The sequence below is a fragment of the Medicago truncatula genome, chromosome 2 (assembly GCF_003473485.1).
Source record: "Medicago truncatula cultivar Jemalong A17 chromosome 2, MtrunA17r5.0-ANR, whole genome shotgun sequence".
NCBI lineage: Eukaryota > Viridiplantae > Streptophyta > Magnoliopsida > Fabales > Fabaceae > Medicago > Medicago truncatula.
Genome location: NC_053043.1, coordinates 1301167 through 1320251, shown reverse-complemented (window position 1 = coordinate 1320251; position 19085 = coordinate 1301167). Strand labels below are relative to the sequence as shown.

General features: G+C 31.4%; 2 protein-coding genes across 2 annotated transcripts; one reads left to right on the top strand and one right to left on the bottom strand.

Annotated features, from left to right (window-relative positions):
* The first annotated feature begins 4472 nt into the window (after positions 1–4472).
* LOC11423584 (serine decarboxylase) lies at positions 4473–9693 on the top strand. The gene is made up of 6 exons (XM_003593081.4): positions 4473–4628; positions 5572–5927; positions 7516–7747; positions 7830–8023; positions 8115–8251; positions 8899–9693. Exons 2-6 carry the CDS (start codon positions 5597–5599, stop codon positions 9463–9465), a joined length of 1461 nt encoding a protein of 486 aa, XP_003593129.1. The 5' UTR covers positions 4473–4628; positions 5572–5596; the 3' UTR covers positions 9466–9693.
* Positions 9694–17293: 7600 nt separating this feature from the next.
* On the bottom strand, positions 17294–18131 carry LOC11425129 (vacuolar iron transporter homolog 4). Its single transcript, XM_003593080.4, has one exon. It carries the CDS (start codon positions 18056–18058, stop codon positions 17420–17422), a length of 639 nt encoding a protein of 212 aa, XP_003593128.2. The 5' UTR covers positions 18059–18131; the 3' UTR covers positions 17294–17419.
* Between the last annotated feature and the right edge of the window lie 954 nt (positions 18132–19085).

Below are 19085 nucleotides of genomic sequence, written 5' to 3'. Positions count from 1 at the left end.
CTTTCTCCATTTCTTTTTCTTTTTTTAAATATTTTCCTGATTACAACACAATCTTAACCACTAAAAATACTAAATTATTGGCTTAATTGGACTCAAGGTCCCCGAAGTAATTTGTTGTTTTCATTTTAATCTCATAACTCGTAAAATCAACATTTTGGTCCCTCTCGTTTTGTTTCGTTAGTCAAAAAGATCATTAGCTGTTAATTTTAACTTTAAATATCTAAAGTGGAACACAAACAATGTTTGTCCACTATAGACCTTATTAATTCTTTTAAATTTAACTGTTCGATCTTTTTTAATCAAAAAGTGATTGGATGATCGTGAAGGTCCATTATATCTTATGGTATACCATTAATACTTAATTTTTTTTTTTCCAATTTCTTCATAAAAAATAAAAAAAAACAACATAAAACATAAATTTTATTACTATTATTTTCCTTTTGTGTCCATTTTTCTGATTTTCAAAAAAACAAAAACAAAATAGAAAAAACTCTTTTTCTCTCTCACACTCACGTATACAACAGCCACAAAAGCTCTTCTTCTCTCCTCAAACACCACCACCACCACCCACTTCCAGCCACCATTACTTCTCCGTCCGGACTCCTTTGGCAACCCCACCACCATCATTAAATTTCTCTCTTCTTCCTATTAAATAACCATTAACTTATTTTTAGATTGGTGAGAATTTGAAATACCCCAATCACCACTTTGTCTCTAAATTTCGGCCACCATGAAACTCTTTTTGAGAAACGAAAATGACAATCTTGTTCCCCATGATAACCTCTACAAAAGTCCTATATTTATTTCATAATTATAGTAACTTCACCGGCGGACCACCGTGCCGGAAAAGTTGTCAGCCGCGCCGGAAAATTGGGTAGTTTTTGTTTTAGTCAAAATCCTCTTTATCCCCTCTATTTATCACACACATACCAACGAATTGCAACAACAATCATCATGTATTTATCCTCTTTGCAATTAAAAGATAAAACTAAAGCAAAATGAAAAATGAAATCCTCTGCAAAGAGTTCGCGAGAGTGAGTTGCAGGGCTTTGGATTCATGACCTCTTTTTTCTTTTCATCAATAAATAAGGGTTGATAAAAAAAAAATGTTGTTGGCTTCAGATCTGGAATCATATGAGTTGTTGTAGAAAAATCAATGGTTTTTTTCTTGGATTTTTAGGTGGAAAGTGAAAATGAGATGATGGAGTGAATAAATTAGTGTTGGTGAAGATGAGCAGATAGATTTTTTTTGGTACAGTGAATGAATGAGAAGATGAGTTTTTCTGGGTTCTTTATGAATGATGATGAATTGTTTGTGTTCTACTTGAGATATTTAAAGTTAAAGTTAACAGCTAAGGATCTTTTTGACTAACAAAAGAAAACAAGAGGGACCAAAATGTTAATTTTACGAGTTATATGACTAAAATGAAAACAACAAATTACTTAGGGGACCAAAAATCCAATTAAGCCGTATTCTATTATTTTGTGGGTGCTTTTAAATAAGTTGTCCATCCTTTCAAAAAAAAAAAATTGTTGATATTAAGAATATTTTGATGACACGTTTTTTTTTAACTTAACTATAGTTATGTTTTTTTTAAAGAACTAAAATCGTGATTATAAATTTAAATTTGAGCATCCAACATCGTTAGAATTTTTAAGAGTTTGCTATTCATTTAGGTCTTATAAAACTTGAGAGATATTGCATATTATATGCAGGAGCTGGGGTTCGAACCCCGGACACTCCACTTCTCCACAATTAAATTGTGTGAGCTCTAGCCACTAGGCTACTTGACCAAAAAAAAAAAAAAAACTTGAGAGATTGGTCTCTATAATTACGCGTAGAATATAACTGATTTACTAAAGGAAAAAAAATCTTTAACTATATTAAATTATCAAGTTGATTTATATATTTAACCATTGCTGGTATATTATCAACTGAATCTCTATATTAGTCCCATTTAACCATCAGTTTCATTTGGATGGTATGGTTATTCTTCTTATATATGTCTTGGATCATGTCCTTATCTTTCATGAAAGTGTCTAAAAAGGGTTGTTAGACCATGTTGCAATAGTTACAAATTTTCAATATCTTTCAACATCCACTTTTTCAATTTCCAACACTCCACATCATTTTCTCTCTCATAATCCAACACACATTTAATTTTTACTTCTCCAATGGTTTTTTCATTCAACACCCTACCCCACCACCTTTTATTTCTTATTCTTATTTAATTTTATATTTTTGTTTTTATATAATTACCTAAAATTATCGATTATAATTAAATTAAAATAATACAATTAACTATTTATTTTCTAGTTTTTTTGGATCAGAAGAATTTTGGGTTTTAAAATAATGAAATTATACAATTAAATTTCAGAAGAATTTTGGGTGTTGAATTGATTATTATTGGGATACATTTCACTAAACAAAGACTAAAACTTCAAAAGAAATGCTAATAATAAGATTAAGAGAGGGAAAATTTTTGTTTTTTTTTCTGTGTCCAAATCAAATGATCCAAGTCTCTATTTGTAGAGAAAAAAATCACGAATTTTGGTAAAAAAAAATAATAATAATAATTTGCAATGAAATAATTGAGTCCAAATTATTAAGAAGATAAAAATTCAAGCAGGCCTATCAAGAAGCACCACGTGTCCCTACTTTATCCATAAAATCTTCTCTCTTCGCGTCCAACTTGTGGCATACGGTGCAGATTTTCAACATGTTGAAATGGTTCATCATCTCTTTCATTCACATCATTTTCAGTAACCCCCCCTTCTCCAATGGTTTCAATAGTTGAAAATGGCTTTCAATAACTCAATTGGGGGTGGTCTTAGGCTTAAAAAAAGGTTTATGTGGGGTGGGTCTAAAAGGGATAGGAAAATCCCATTGGGTTAGTTGGAGTCTTGGAGATATGAGGTCACGTGGGTTAACTTGGCCCCGCTTGGGAAAACGGCGTCAGAGGCATAATGACTCTAGAGAGACTGGATTGTGGAAGGAGACTGGGTGAGAGGAAAAGCCTTGTAATTGGAAACTGAAATGGAAATATGAAAAAATTGAATGCGCACGTTCATCTCGTTGAAAAGAGATTCTATATGAATATTAAAAAAAAAAATCAAGAGTATATTTGGAATAACACTATTAAAAAGAGTAATAGTAATAGTTTAATTTTGCCTTTATTTTATTAACAATTTTATCATTTTTATTTATTACATTTAAGATCGGAGAGTATATATATTAGTAGTAGATTCAAATCATTGAAAAATTATTGTAACCAAAAAATCATTGAAAGATTAACATGAGTTGGTGAATGAATAGGAAAAAACAAACCTAGTAACTACTAGGAGAACCCTTCGTATACTTGAGAGTGTTTTTATAAAAATAATAATATTATTTGGACACAATATCACAATCAAATACAATTGAATAATCACACTATGATATCATTTTTATGTGATTGATTTCTATACTCACTAATGATGCGATAATCTAAATATTTTTGACGTCCATCCAATCAAATCGTATTATGATATCATATTTTTTATTTCTAGTTCATAAAAACCCCTACAAATATCTAATTGATTTGATAAAATAAATATATAAAATATTTTTTGTCAATGTATACAAATTAATCATTGTGGACATTTTTGTTTTTTTTGAAAGAAACATTTTCAATTTAATATTGCAGATAAAGTAATTCTTTCACATAAAAATATAATAATAAAAAAACCCTTAGTCTTTATCTACTTACCGTTTCATCTTTATCATTTTTTTGCTTCAAGTAATCTAGTATTTATAATTTTTTTTAAGGTGAATAAATGAGATATACATGGTTCAAACTCTGATCACTACGTATATTATGTAATCTTCCTACAAACTGAATTAAAAGCTCACAGAAACACTTCATCAGTGTTTTATTCTTTTTTTTTTTTGAAGAGATCAGTGTTTTATTCTATTATTCAATTATTAAATATATCGGCATTAACTAAATAGTAATTATAACAATAAATCATACAAAATTTGTATTACTCTTCCATAACAATCATTAAAATTGTTGATATCACAAGAGAAGGGATGTTATATGATCACAAGACCAAATGTGCAATGTTTTGGGACATAAAGAGATTTATTCAAAAAATATTAAATCATTTTCTATCAATTTCTTTTTCATTATTAAAAAAAATATATCTTCAAATGTGTTTGTGTTCAAACATTATACATTTGACCTTGTCCCCGTAAAAAAATACTCCATCCATTTTTTTAATATAAGCAAAAAGAAACTAATTTGTCGACATAAATCATCTGTCAATAAGTATTAAAAAGAATCTTGAATTAATAGAGAGAGAGAGGATAAAAAAGTATTTGGGTACAAATTTGAATGTAATAAAGGACGTGGCTGCTACCAATTGGTAATTGGGAATGAGTCCGTAAGAATCACGTGTATGTGGGGCAACGGTGTTGATTCGAAGCGCGTGAGAGAATCTAACGGATAGAAACTGTTGTTGTAGTATAAATAAATAAACAAAAATGTAACTTCCGAAACCCTCTCTCTGATTGCCCCCATTTTCATTTCATTGTATCACTGTTTCCGCGTCTTTTGCCACTGTTCTCTTCCAAATCTCATTCTTCTGTAAGTTTCTTTCAGATCTCTATCATCTTCCTGCATTTTCATTATGCTTATCTGATTTTTATATATACTTTAATGCATTTTTATTGAATTTATTGTGTTTCGATACAATATATGAATGTAATTGATTCTAATTGATTTTGCATGCTAGCTATAAATTGTAGCTTTTAATTCTATAATTCATTTTTACACTCTATTTAGATTTGCCTAAATCAGATTTACATTATCAATTCAAACATAATCAGTTTTTGTTACAGTGGAACCAAACATACAAGTTGAACAATAAACTTGACTGTAAAAATCAATTCAATAATCAAAAGCTACGAATTTTTACTTTCAATTATAGAATCAGAAGCTGCAATTTCTAGCTTCAAGTAGAGGCAAAACTAGTTCTAATCCAGAGTAATCAAACATGTCAAAATCTCCTCCAAAAGTGGAACCAAAGATGCACTTGAACATACTTACAGTTATTATGAATTTAAAGGAGATTTACGTAGATTTTGTGTGATGTATTGTTTCACTTCCTTTTATGTGTTCTTGCTTGCATTTATGCATTTTTATGTCATGTTCTTCTTAACACAATGAATAGAAATGGCTAGGTTTTATGGCCTTGATAGTCAATAATTTAGAGGGTTAAAAAAAAAGATAAGTGTTTTTGTGTTTATTTATTAAAATGAAAATCACTTTTTAAAAAATAAAGTCAGGTATAAAAAAATTGATTTTCAGAAAAATCGATTTTTTGAAAATAGGTAACAAACGGATGAAATTTTTTATAATTGATTATTTTGTTTGAAAAAAGTTGTTACAAACAGGCTCTATATATAGTGGAAGTGAAACATTTTCCTTTTGCTGACGTTTTGGGATTCATTAGTATCTTTAAACAAAATTGGATTTGGTTCCCATTTTTTATGATTTACCCTTAATTGTGTAATCCAATTTTTGTCAGCTGTTCCTCTGTTGTGGATAACAAAATGGTTGGAAGTGCTGATGTTTTGGTCAATGGTTTGAGCACTAATGGAGCAGTCGAACTATTGCCTGATGATTTTGATGTGTCAGCCATCATCAAAGATCCAGTGCCTCCTGTAGTTGCTGCAGACAACGGCATTGGCAAGGAGGAGGCAAAAATCAATGGAGGAAAAGAGAAAAGAGAAATAGTTCTGGGAAGAAATATTCACACCACGTGTCTAGAAGTCACGGAGCCAGAAGCAGATGATGAAATTACCGGCGATCGTGATGCTCATATGGCAAGTGTGCTGGCCAGATACAGAAAATCCTTAACTGAAAGGACAAAGTATCATTTAGGTTTGACAATGCTTGCTCTCTTGATCCTTTTACTTTGTTGATTACATTACATGTATGTCATTGTTGTATCTGGGGGTATTGTAGGTGCTAGTTCTGGATATAGAAGAAAATAGTGTTTACTCATAGGAAATATTTATTAAAACTTAAGTATTCGTGTTCATTCTAACGAGCCAATTACAAGCCCTCAAAAAAAAATCCCTGCACAAAAGAGACCAAACAAGCAACGCATCACACAGTTGCAACACCATAGGCAATATAGGATTGTGCAAACCTGATTTGCACTACTAACAGCAAATGCAATGCCCTGAAGAAGGTTTGTGACAAACGGTTTGGTTTGGTTTATCAAAACCGAATTATAAAGTGGTTTGGTTCACTTGATTTGGTTAACCATGTACCCTTAAGAAGCTTTTAATGAATGAACATCATGTAGAATCCTGTTTTTTTATTTTTATATTTTGGAGATTTTGACATGAGGAGTTCTTATTATTTTTTCAGTAAATGGACCCTTAGCCATTTTGGTGGAGTATTCCATTCTTGTTCTTTATTTCCCTTGATCATTCTATTTCAAATCTTTATTCCCATATTAGGAAGTAAGCTCAATTGTGTCTGCAGGAAATGACAGCTTAAGTTCTAGATAACTAACAGGTTACTTTCTGTTCGTAAAGGGAGTTACAGTTTTCATTGTTAATTAGAATTCTGTAAAATCTGTCAGAAATAGGATATTAAGATGTAGGAGCTAGGAAGACAGGGTAAAGTAGTGTATTGTATGGTTGGAAATTGGTTTTAGGGGGAGTGATACCAGGTTAGTCATTGATCTAGAGCTAAGAAAGATCTTATTGATAAAATCATCTTGTTTCTTTCATTCTTTCTCAAGCGTATGGGCTATGAACCGGAGTCTATCAGATTATTTGTTCTTTTATTACCAAGTATTATGGCTTATCCTGGAGGTGAATAGCACCTCATTTTACTTGGGAAAAAAAGTAAATATAGTTTTGATATTTTCCATGCTGACATCAAGAAAATCATTTGAATCCTTTTTCCATCCAGACTTCGCTTGAGTGTTTTATTATGTTATCTTGTGTTCAGAATGAATTTGCAACTGCGTCGGCGCTATAACAATTTCAGTGGATGTTGCCTTGATTCACAAAAAGACCCCTTTGAAAGTTGTGCATGTGAGAAAGTAGATTTATACAATACAAAAACATTCAAAAAGACACATAAGATCGTTCTATATACAAGAGGGAATTTAAAAAAAATTGTAATCTTGCATATATTTTTGGAATTGGAGCTTATCATTTAACAAATCTCTAACAGTGCATTTAAATGATTTTTATTTCCATTTCCATTTTTTGAAGTAACTTTATTTTACTAGGATTTTGTGTAACCATTGAGAAAGGTCTAGAGATTAATTAATGAGTTGGATAGGGATATGCTATATTATAGAATATTATGGCGGCATTTGATCCATGTACTTGCTGAGATATGACTTGGTTGTTGTTTGTGTATCCGTTGAAGCTCATTTCTTCAACTAATCTCTGTAGTTAATTCGGCCTAGCATCTCATTTAATTTATGAAAAATCTATTGCAGGCTACCCCTACAATTTGGATTTCGATTATGGCGCACTCTCTCAACTTCAGCACTTTTCCATAAACAACCTTGGAGATCCTTTCATTGAAAGCAATTACGGTGTCCACTCCCGGCAGTTTGAAGTTGGTGTTCTGGATTGGTTTGCCAGATTGTGGGAACTGGAGAAAAATGAGTACTGGGGGTATATAACAAACTGTGGCACAGAAGGCAATCTCCACGGCATCTTAGTTGGGTTAGTTTCAGTTAAATTTATCTGCTTAATTATTTTAAAAGTTTGTAAAGAACCTAAAATATGGTTTAAATGACTTTTGCAGGAGAGAGGTATTACCAGATGGGATTTTGTATGCCTCACGAGAGTCACATTATTCAATTTTTAAAGCTGCCCGTATGTACAGAATGGAATGTGAAAAGGTTGAGACTCTTAATTCTGGCGAGATTGATTGTGATGATTTCAAGGCCAAACTTCTTCGCCACCAAGACAAACCAGCAATTATAAATGTGAACATAGGTAAGTTTCTCTACACTGTCTATCCAATAGTCCCATGCCTCCCCTCATCTTCATTCTTTTGGTTCTGGCTCATAGAACTGAAATTTTGCAGGTACAACTGTGAAAGGAGCTGTGGATGATCTTGATCTGGTCATACAAAAACTTGAAGAAGCTGGGTTTTCACAGGACAGGTTCTACATCCACGTTGATGGAGCTTTGTTTGGTCTCATGATGCCTTTTGTGAAACGAGTAAGTGCTAATGTTACCATGAATAAATCATGTAACATGTGAGATATAATGCTGAAACCTCCATCTGCTATCTCCATATGTTCTGATAGAGAATGTTGATGTGTCATTGCCATTTGTTTTGGTTGTTTGCATATTTGATATTTGTACACTGCATTTTGGTTCTTCCATGCATGCCCTTTCTATCTTACCCAGCTTGTTCTGCATTTTCACTTTAGCAATAAGGTCATATTCGTAGACCTTATTCCAATTATTATATGATCAAACTTTGTTCATATATTATAGTTGAGTTGCTTTTCTAATGCTTATTGATTAGCCTAATTTATGCAAATATGAGCATGACTATTGGTGACTATTTACATTCAGAAGAAATGGCACCCCTTATTTCAAATTTAAGTCTGAGAATTTTGTCTTTATTCTGACCTGGTTATATTTAAAAAATAGACAATATTAAGTTTGTTGCTTCTTTGTCAATACATCTATGTTGGACGATATGTGATTGTTTGGCTGCTAGCTTTATAAAAGTAGAACTATTCCTGTAGTTTCTTGGATCGTGCCATATTCTGTTATTTTGTATCCATTTCATATGCATCGACAGAGTTGATATTTATAATATTTTATTTAATAAAAAATAAATTGTGCTTTGTCAGGCTCCAAAAGTTACTTTTAAGAAGCCTATTGGCAGTGTCAGTGTTTCTGGCCACAAATTTGTGGGGTGCCCAATGCCTTGTGGTGTGCAGATAACAAGATTGGAGCATATTAATGCTCTTTCCAGGAATGTGGAATACCTTGCTTCTAGGGATGCGACTATCATGGGTAGTCGAAATGGCCATGCTCCCATATTCCTTTGGTATACCTTGAACCGGAAAGGATACAGAGGCTTTCAGAAAGAAGTGCAGAAATGCTTGCGGAATGCACACTACTTCAAAGACCGCCTTATCGAGGCTGGGATTGGTGCAATGCTTAATGAGCTTAGCAGCACGGTTGTATTTGAGCGACCACATGATGAAGAATTTATACGCAAGTGGCAGTTAGCATGCAAGGGGAACATCGCTCATGTGGTGGTGATGCCAAACGTCACTATTGAGAAGCTTGATGATTTTCTAAACGAGCTTGTGCAGAAGCGTGCTACCTGGTTTGAAGATGGTACATTTCAACCGTATTGCATAGCATCAGATGTAGGTGAAAACAGTTGCCTATGTGCTCAGCATAAGTAATTGTAGCATCTAATAGAACCTAGAGTTTACAACGGTAGTTGTTTGTTTCGAGTTTTTTATGTGGTGTGTTTTATCAGCACTGTGATGCACTTGTATAAGATTTAGAATCGTCTTTGCTATCGTACTTACTTGGCCTTATATTGTTAGTACTTATAAATTTGGTCAAATAGCCATTACTTGGCTTGTTATTGGTCATATATTGTTCAGTTTCCACAGCGAAAGCTGCAATTACCAAGTTAGTTAAAAAAAACGGATGGATGAAAACTTGTGGAAAAGAAAGCTTTCTTAGAGTTACTATGATTTTTATCTTTCATTGGTTTCTGAGTCAAAGAAAAAGTGAGAAGAGATTCAAAACCAGGAGTTGAACCTACTCATTGTAATGCTCGCCACCTTATGTGGGAGCTGAACTCGACTACCAATCTTGATAGTGGTCCCAACTCATGTAAAAGACAATCTCGCAAATTGGTTAAGGGAAAATTACATTTACCTTCCCTAAGGTTTATTAAAATGACAGTTAGACCCCCTCTAGTTTTAAAACCAACACTAACCCCCTTAAATTTCAATCAAATAAACAAAACACCTCTCTTTTATATTAACACCCTTGATTCTCCGTCAAATTGTTTGTTTTTAGAGCGAGCAACCAAAAAGTCAACTAGCTCATCATTTGCACATATGTTGTGATTTGAAGCATTTATTTCTCATAATGAACGATCAACGTAGCTGCTGATCTTGCGTAACCGAACTACAATTTTTACAATACAAACTTATGTATGTAGCAGAAGAAACGTGAACAGTAAAAGCACCACGAGAAACAAACGCTTTGCATTTGATGTTTTATTGGCTTATCACCATTTTAGGCACCCAATTAAGAGGGCCATTAGGTGAATGAGGGGCCATTTTATAACATCCCAAGAACATAAATAGGACTTGAAGGCTAGCATTAACATTTGCATTTGAATTTACATTTACAACTCTTTTCTAACACTTGTAAAATTTGACAAGCAAAATCCATGTTAGGATTTGTAACACGAGCATTCTTCACATAATATTGAAATTGAAAAGCATCTTCAAATATTTGTCCTTTTCTCTACAGAGATAAGCAATGACAAAAGAGGTTGATCTAGAAATACCTTGTCAACAATGAACAAGAACAAGACCACCTTGTTGATGGAATGGAAAGAGGACGAAATGGTGAGCAATGATTGAGGTTTGTTGTTCGTTGTCTTCGATGGTGGTTGTTTTCTATTTTACCGTGACCGAGGGATCCATGAAACCGATCGAAAAAAGAAAATTGATGGAAAGTTAACGGTGTTAATAAGGAAGGGAGGTGTTTGTCTATTTCATTAGAACATTAGAGAGGTTAGCGTTAGTTTTGAAACTAGAAGGGGTGTGTGTCATTTTAATAAACTTCAAAGGAGGTGAGTGTAATTTTCTCATTAGCTAATAGGTTACTGGGGTGAGGAGTAACATTAAATAGGTCGGATATTAAAAAACATGATATTTAAAAGTTTACAACACTTGCCCAAATTGCAAAATAACTATTTGGAGTGGTTTATGTAGAAATCTTTATTTATTGATATAATATAATCTACATTCTTTAATAGGAGTACTAAATACATACAATGGACACTAAACTAAGCCGACGTTGCACATAAAAATGTTGAACATCAAATGATCCAAATTCAAACCTTAAACTCAACAAAATCTGACTTTATAAGTTTTATGGAAAATGATATAAATATATACATATAACAACAAATGGGATAGCAAATTGATCACGAAGGCATGAATGAGAACGACATCCTCTAGTGTGTTTTTCGGCCATAAACTTATTCAATTGGTTACATAGAATAGAATTCATGGGTGCTTCGCGAGACACTTTGTCGCGATATTTAGCACTCCTCTGGTTTTATACGTGTGTTAATTTTTTTCTTCTAATTTTAAAAAAATATTTAAAACTTGTTTTAGGGATCTAACCATGGTGGGTCAACTGTACTGTACTAACTCAAGTCTATTGTAACAACCCATATATTTGCTTAATTTTTAGTAGAGCACTTTACCATTAATTATTTGGAAGAAGAAAAAAAAGGTTGAGGAACCACAAAATTTAATAGTCCAAATTGTGGGACTAAAAGTGTGATAGCTCCTCTCAATTGAGATGGAGATCAATACAAGTGGTGTAAAATATTATCTTTGTGGTTATCTTATATTTGCTTATATCAAAGATAAAGATTCAAGATAATAATAAAATGGGTCTCGTTAACAAGCTTATATCAAAGATTCAAGATAATAATAAAATGGGTTTTGTTAACGAGTGTCCGGGACACTCTTTAAGCACTTCATATTTAGTAATAATTATTTTTTAAAAAGTCAACTATCACAATTTTCACTGTATTTAATACATAACTTTTCATTAAAAATTTACTCCCTCCGTTTCAAAATGAGTGTCGCTTTAATAAAAAAAAATTATTTCAAAATGAATGTCACTTTACATTTCTAATACAACTTTAATTTTTCTCATCGAACTTTATCCTCAATAAATTCTCCAACTTTTCTCTCACATAATTTTCAATGCAACTTTAATTTTGTCTTTTTCTTATAAAGTAAGGGCAATTTAGTAAAAACGTTATATTCAATGATTATTTCATTTTATTTCTTAATCTCTATGCTAAAGTCTAAAGCGACACTCATTTTGAAACGGAGGAAGTACTATTTGAAATACATGTATGGCTTAGTTGATTCGTGTGGAGGACACACTCCTTTACTTTGCTTATTTGCTTTCCAATTTCTATTGCTTTCAAAATCGTCGGCTCAGTTTAGAAATCACAATTTAATGGTTTGGTCATAACGAACAGGACAATAGTTTATTTAATCTCCATTTATCTATGGTTGGATTAGTGACAGAACATACCAATACTTTAATGGTTGGTTCCACTTAGTTTAGCTAAAGCTTTGAATTTGAGTCCATCCAATTAATTTAGTTGATTATCTCCCCAACATCCAAGATACTAGTACATGTATAATAGAAAAATTAAGTAGAAATTTTAACCAAAGTTTTGAATTAGACAACTTTATTTTCCTCTCTTTTGATTGGTCAAAAACAATGAAGAAAGAAAAAAGAAGAGAGGGGATAATAACATCATATAAGTATGAGAGAGAAAATTGTCAAAAAATTATAGCAAAATGGTTCTACAAATATCATTTCTCTTTGAATTATTCTCTTTTTATAGTAAGAAATCAATCATTTCACTACTCTTCCACTTTAATTAAGATTGAGTTTTTGAGACATATCTTATTAGCATAAATAAATATACATAAGCTATTAGCTAGCCGACATTGATGAAGCAAAAATAGATATTGAGCAGTTTATACTTTATACGCACTAACCTACCTAGCTTAAAAGTTAGCATTGTTGCTTTAAAAAAGAAAATGTTAAAAATTAATGGCTTTATTGTGAGCTCACTAAAGAACACTAAAGAAGAATATAGGTTCCTTGTCCACCACCGGATAGAATATATTTCCACCTCTCCTATTATTAGTCTCTCTTTTTTTCTTAAATTGTTCCTCTTAATTATTAAATGTGATGTATTAATGTTAATATATATAAGTGGGTGTATTCTTACAAATGTCTATAGAATTTGCTAGTCTCTCTCTTTTTTAGTTATTCACTTGCTAAAATACTCCTAAAAAATAAGTGGTTGTATTCTAGCGATTTGCTAGAACACACTCACTTGTTTTTTTAGAAGGTGTGTTATAGCAACATACACCTTAAGGTTTATTTATTAACTTTTTAGTTATAATTTGCTAAAACACTCCCGTATAAAAACTAGTGAGTGTGTTCTATCAAATCCCTACATCCACCAATTTTGATGAAGGTGTGTTTTAGCATTGAACACATCGCCAATATCTATGGGTTAGAAACCCCAATTTTTCTCTCCCGGCACCTGCATAATGTCTTTGATTAGGGAGGAAAGATTTTTTTTGTTCTTACGAGAAGGGAAAGAAGAGCTAGAATAAAAAAATATTAATTATAAATTGTGTTTTACATATTTGCCCTTTAGTTTCACTTATTTTAATAAAGGAAAGTTGGAGTGTTTTGTCCAAATAAAGAAGGTGTTCAATGCTAAAACACACCTTCACCAAAATTGGTGGATGTGTTGTAGCATTGCCCATATATATATATATATATATATATATATATATATATATATATATATATATATGAGTTAGGATCCGTTGACACCAGGTGTCAACGGATTCGTTGACACCAAATCTCAACCATCAATTTTATTTAATCAAAAGGCTCATATTTACTTAACTAAATCTCACGTTGTCATCACTTTATTGGATTCTCGCTCGCCCTTTCAATTTCATCTTTCTCATTTTAGTTATTGTTATTAATATTATTACTGCTCAGATTTTTCCCTCTTTGCTATCGGTTCTCTTATCCCAAATCAAATTCACATCATCTTCTCCATTTCAATATTTTTTACAGGTTCAAATTTGAGCATTGAAATACTAAGGGACAATTATAATTTATTCCACCAAACTACGATTCAAATTTGTGATTTATCAATAAACTGAGTAAAATTTAGATCAAACACAATTGTCAAACCTAAAATCATACAAATAAATTAAATAAAACCCATCCAAAATACCCCAAGAATCTTAAATTCATTGCTATTCAATTGCAATCGTTTTCATAAATTTGGCATAAATTGACTTAATCAGCTATGATTGATAGAGGAATCAGTCAAGAGGGAAGAAGATGCAGACAAAAATATTATTAGTGTGCGTGTGGCAGATAGTAAAAATAGAATTCAAGAAGAGAGAATAAGGAGTATCATGAGTCATGAGTTCATGTTTTTCAATGGTTGAACAAAATTATATTATGCGGTTGAGAAAATGGATATGCACAATATAGAAATATGGATTAATTACAAGCCTTTTGATTAAAAAAAATTGATGGTTGAGATTTGGTGTCAACGAATTCGTTGACACCTGGTGTCAACGGATCCTGACTCTATATATATATATATATATATATATATATATATATATATATATATATATATAATTACTTTCACATGAATGGAGGTAAACAAACAACAAACTGCACCTTTAGACCTTTTTGGATTGTAAAACCAATTCTCATAAACAAAACATTCATAGACACAGGAAACATGATATTACTATGCATGACCCTTTGAACTCTACGTAGAAGTCTATAACCTTGGTACTAGGAAACCAAAAATGTAAAAAAAAATGGTATAAAAATACTTCTTCAAAAAAAAAAAGGTATAAAAACATGTTTATTGTCAGAACATATTTTCTCATGTTTGGCCATTTTGTTTGACGCAGCTTTTAGCGTTGTCTCTCCTATTATAAAAGTTCCGATCCCTAATCCAACAAGTGTTGATTTACAAATTTTATTTATTTTTTTTACAAAAAATTAATTTTTTTTTTAGGAAAAAATTAATTATTTAAAACTTAGGACAATAATTTATTCAGTGAAAAAAAAATATGAATCACAATAATTGAAGGGAAATCTTATAAAATAAATAATTATTTATGTATGATGTAAGGTTTGTTTTAGTGCCTAACTTTGATTGTCAAAGACAAGACCACAGTGTGTGCTCACAAGTTAGCCAACCTATATCTAACTCGTAACCGAAAAAAAGAAGTATACCTTTTTTTCTTTTTTGAGGGGATGAAGGATGTCTTTTTCTCACATTCGTTGTAATTTTCACTTTTATAGAAAAAAGAGAGTTGTATAGTTTTAATATTCCATCGTAATACGTATTATATTTCATGAATATTTTTAATCTTTGTTTGAGAGTATTTTTTACTTGGTTAAAATATGGTTTTGATTCCTGCAAATATGTTTCGTTTTGGTTTTAGTCCCTGTAATTTTTTTTAGTTGTTTTTTGTCACTGCAAATATGTCTTGTTTTGGTTTTGATCCCTGACTCCACTTTTGTGATGATTTGCACATGTGGCACATGATGACTGAACTCATTTATTAGAAAAATAGTCCCTGCAAAATCTTTTGATTTTTAAAAAGGTCTTTGCAAAATATTTTAATTTTGAAAATAGTCCCTAGAGGAACTATTTTCAAAAACAATATATTTTGCAGGGACCAAAAACAACAAAAAAATATACAAAGACTAAAACCAAAACGAGACATATTTACATGGACCAAAATCATATATTTAGCCTTTTTACTTTATATATTTTGAGAGGGTTTCTACTTTATGTTACACAATATTTGTACTGACTAGCTAAATATAGTTCAATAAAGTCAGTTGCATTTACGATTTTTTACTTGAAATAAATATATGCATTCATGTATGATGTGAAAAGAATTACTCCCTTTGTGGCTTTGTCTCCTATATAAAGGTGGAATAGATTGTGTTTGTGCGAATCTCCCATGATTTTTGCAAAGTCTAGATTTGATATATTTAAAATAAATATTAAGGATGTGTTTGTTTCAAAGTTTAAAATCACAATTCAGGAATTATTATATACCTTTAAACATTAGGCTTAAGTGCAGTTTTGCCCTCCTATTTTGACTGAATCTGGATTTTACCTCCCTTATTTTTAAATTCGGAATATTACCCCCCCTCCCCCCCAATTTAATGTTTTTTTTTTTGGAATTTTGCCTCCCCAACACATTAAAATGCATTTTGGCCGATGTGGATGATCATATGGATTTTAAAATATTAACTTATTATCCACATAATTAATTATTAAAATTAAATATTTTTTAATTACAAAATTATTATTTTTTTAAAAACGAAAAAACATTAAAAAAAAATACCATAAAATGCACAAAAAAAAACTGAAAAATACTAGAAAATAGAGATAAAATGTAGGGAAAAAACTAGAATAAAAGAAAAAAAAATCCATTTAAAAAGGAAGAAAGGGTTGGAAAGGATTTTTGTACACAAATATAAGGAAAATGATATTTTGAAGGAAATATACGGAAAATTATTATTATTATTATTTTAAGTTACATTTTTTATCTTTTTTTTTTAATTTAGAATATTTTAAATAGGTGGATATTTTTTTAATATTATTTAAGCCATGTCAGCCAACTCCTGAAAAAATTTAAATTGGAGGGGTAAAATTCCGATTTTTAAAATAGGGGGGCCAAAATTCCGAAAAATCATTAAACTGGGGGGTAAAATTTCGAGTTTTAAAATAGGGGGGTGAAATCCCGATACAGTCAAAATAGGGGGGGGCAAAATTGCATTTAAGCCTAAACATTATTATCAGGAATATTATTTTTATCAATGTATTTGGTAGATAATTTCTTTAGGGTAAATTAAATCAGTTATCATCTTCGTGCAACTGTAATGACTATCTCGAGTTAGAAAATACCATAATTGATGGCTAAACTCTCCCTCAAGAGATTTAACACTATATTTTTTAGGATAAATTCAAATCCAAGACCTCTAAAGTGGACACTTAAAATGAATAAATTTTGTATAGGAATTAAATTTGAAATATCTATGGTTTTAAACATCCTCTAGCCTCGTTAGAATTGATCTAAATTTTGAATCAGATACATCAACTAATTTTGTTGACACAACTTTCTCTTATGTATTAGAATCGAAAGGAATATATAAATCAGAAATTTAATAGTAAAAGTAATTATCTTATAATTTAGTTATACTAAAAAAAGACCAATTTTCTAACTGAACTAAGTTGGGAACAAAATAAAATAATTTAGTAAATTGGAAGACTATTAATTCATGAAATTATACCTTTAACTATTCAAAATGAAATCTTGAGACCATAAAGGATACATCAAACTTTAGATCTAATTAACAAAAATAAGAAATGTTCATATCATCAAACTAAACTTATCTTATAACAAAAGGAAGATGTACGTGGAATAAAATTACAAATTAAGTACCATGGAAAGAAAGATTTAAAGTTGATCAAAATGATCAAACTACAACATGGTTTACAAGCTTAGTTAAACCAAAAGTAAGAGACATAGCAAGCCATCCACCAATCAAAACCCTCAAAGAAGACTTCACCAAGGGTGCTTTCCCAAGAACAGCACTCAACAATCCAAAGCCAAACAAAGCAAGGCTAACAACACCAACCACTACTCCCAACCTCACCTTATAATCTTTCACAAACGCCGCGCCGAGTAGCGGCACAAAGGCGCCGACCGCAAAAGCGATGGCCGAAGCAAAAGCAGCATAATAAGGGTTAGGCAATTTATCTTTTTGAGAAATGTTTCCTTGTCTTTTCATTTGTGCAAATTCAATATCATATTGTGAATAGACAGACACAAATTCACCAATTGCCATGCTACATGCACCAGCTACAAGACCAGCAATTCCAGTTAGAATCATTGTCTTAACATCTTTTGTAACGGCACCAACACCCATCATTAGGGATGCTGTTGAGAGTAAACCATCATTAGCACCTAAAACAGCTGCCCTAAGCCATTGTGCTCTTTGTGTATAATCTTTTTCATCATTTTCTTCTTCTCCTTTTTTTTCAACATCCATGTTGTACACTTTTGATTCACTACGTGCTAGTGTAGCTGCATGGTGGTGCTGAATTTCTGCCATAGATCTAAATATGTGAAATGAAACTATATGAGTTGTGAATATTGGATATTGAAGTAAGTGTGGAAGACACACGCCTTTGGATAAAGGTATTTATAGAATTAAATTAGTGGATGCCACGCGTGAAAACTCAACTTATACACTTTAATAACTTTTAATTTGGAATCTAATGCGTTCATACTTTGGTTTTAATTTGGATGGTAATTTATCTCTTTATACCGACTAATCTTTCTTTTCAAATTGAATACCTCATATGGTTCAATATTTTTTAATGATTTTTTTTTCTTTTATTAACTTCTTTTTTAATAAAGCTAAAGTTAAATAAGTGCAAAGCATGTGAAAGGAATATCGCTAAAAGAGAGTTTTTATTATTCATTTTCTGTCGTATCAATTTTTTTGCAAAGTAAAGAATGGATTTTATTGAATTGCCTAGACCCACATGAAACAGATGTGCAAATATGGAGTAAATACAAGAAGTACACCAATAAAAACATAACCTATATTCTCTGAAAAAAAACATAACCTATATATATTACATCAAAACTTTTACAGAAGGACTAAATGGCAAAAGTTATGGTGCATAAGTTATTTTCTTATGCACCGTACATAAACACATCACAACCATCAGATTTCTTTTATTTTGAACAAAAATGGTTTTTGCTCATTTTGGGGGTGTAGGAAGCAATTATGTTGGAATTTATGCACGGTGCATAAGGATTTCCTTATGCACCATAACCACTCCCGGACTAAATTGAGGCCCAAGAAATGGTGATTTTGTTGAGATTCTCAACACACTATGGTTATAGAACTTTTTTAAAAGTATCCACCCCTGGACCTTTAACTCCATGAGTATAAATACTATTAGACCATAGCAGCAAGTTTCGTTTGCTTAATATGAATGACAGCTACGATAAGCATCTGCTTATGGAAAGCTGATTGATTAATAAAAAAAATTGCAGATCGAGCTAGACTTTGTAAAGCTGATTTGGTTGAAAATTTCAAGTTCTAGGCTTAGCCGGACATGTTAATT

Coding starts and splice junctions, on each gene's coding strand:
- LOC11423584 (XM_003593081.4), top strand. CDS start 5,597: ATGGTTGGAAGTGCTGATGTTTTGGTCAATGGTTTGAGCACTAATGGA. Junction 5,928..7,515: donor AAGGACAAAGTATCATTTAG/GTTTGACAATGC, acceptor AATCTATTGCAG/GCTACCCCTACAATTTGGAT. Junction 8,024..8,114: donor AATTATAAATGTGAACATAG/GTAAGTTTCTCT, acceptor GAAATTTTGCAG/GTACAACTGTGAAAGGAGCT.
- LOC11425129 (XM_003593080.4), bottom strand. CDS start 18,058: ATGGCAGAAATTCAGCACCACCATGCAGCTACACTAGCACGTAGTGAA.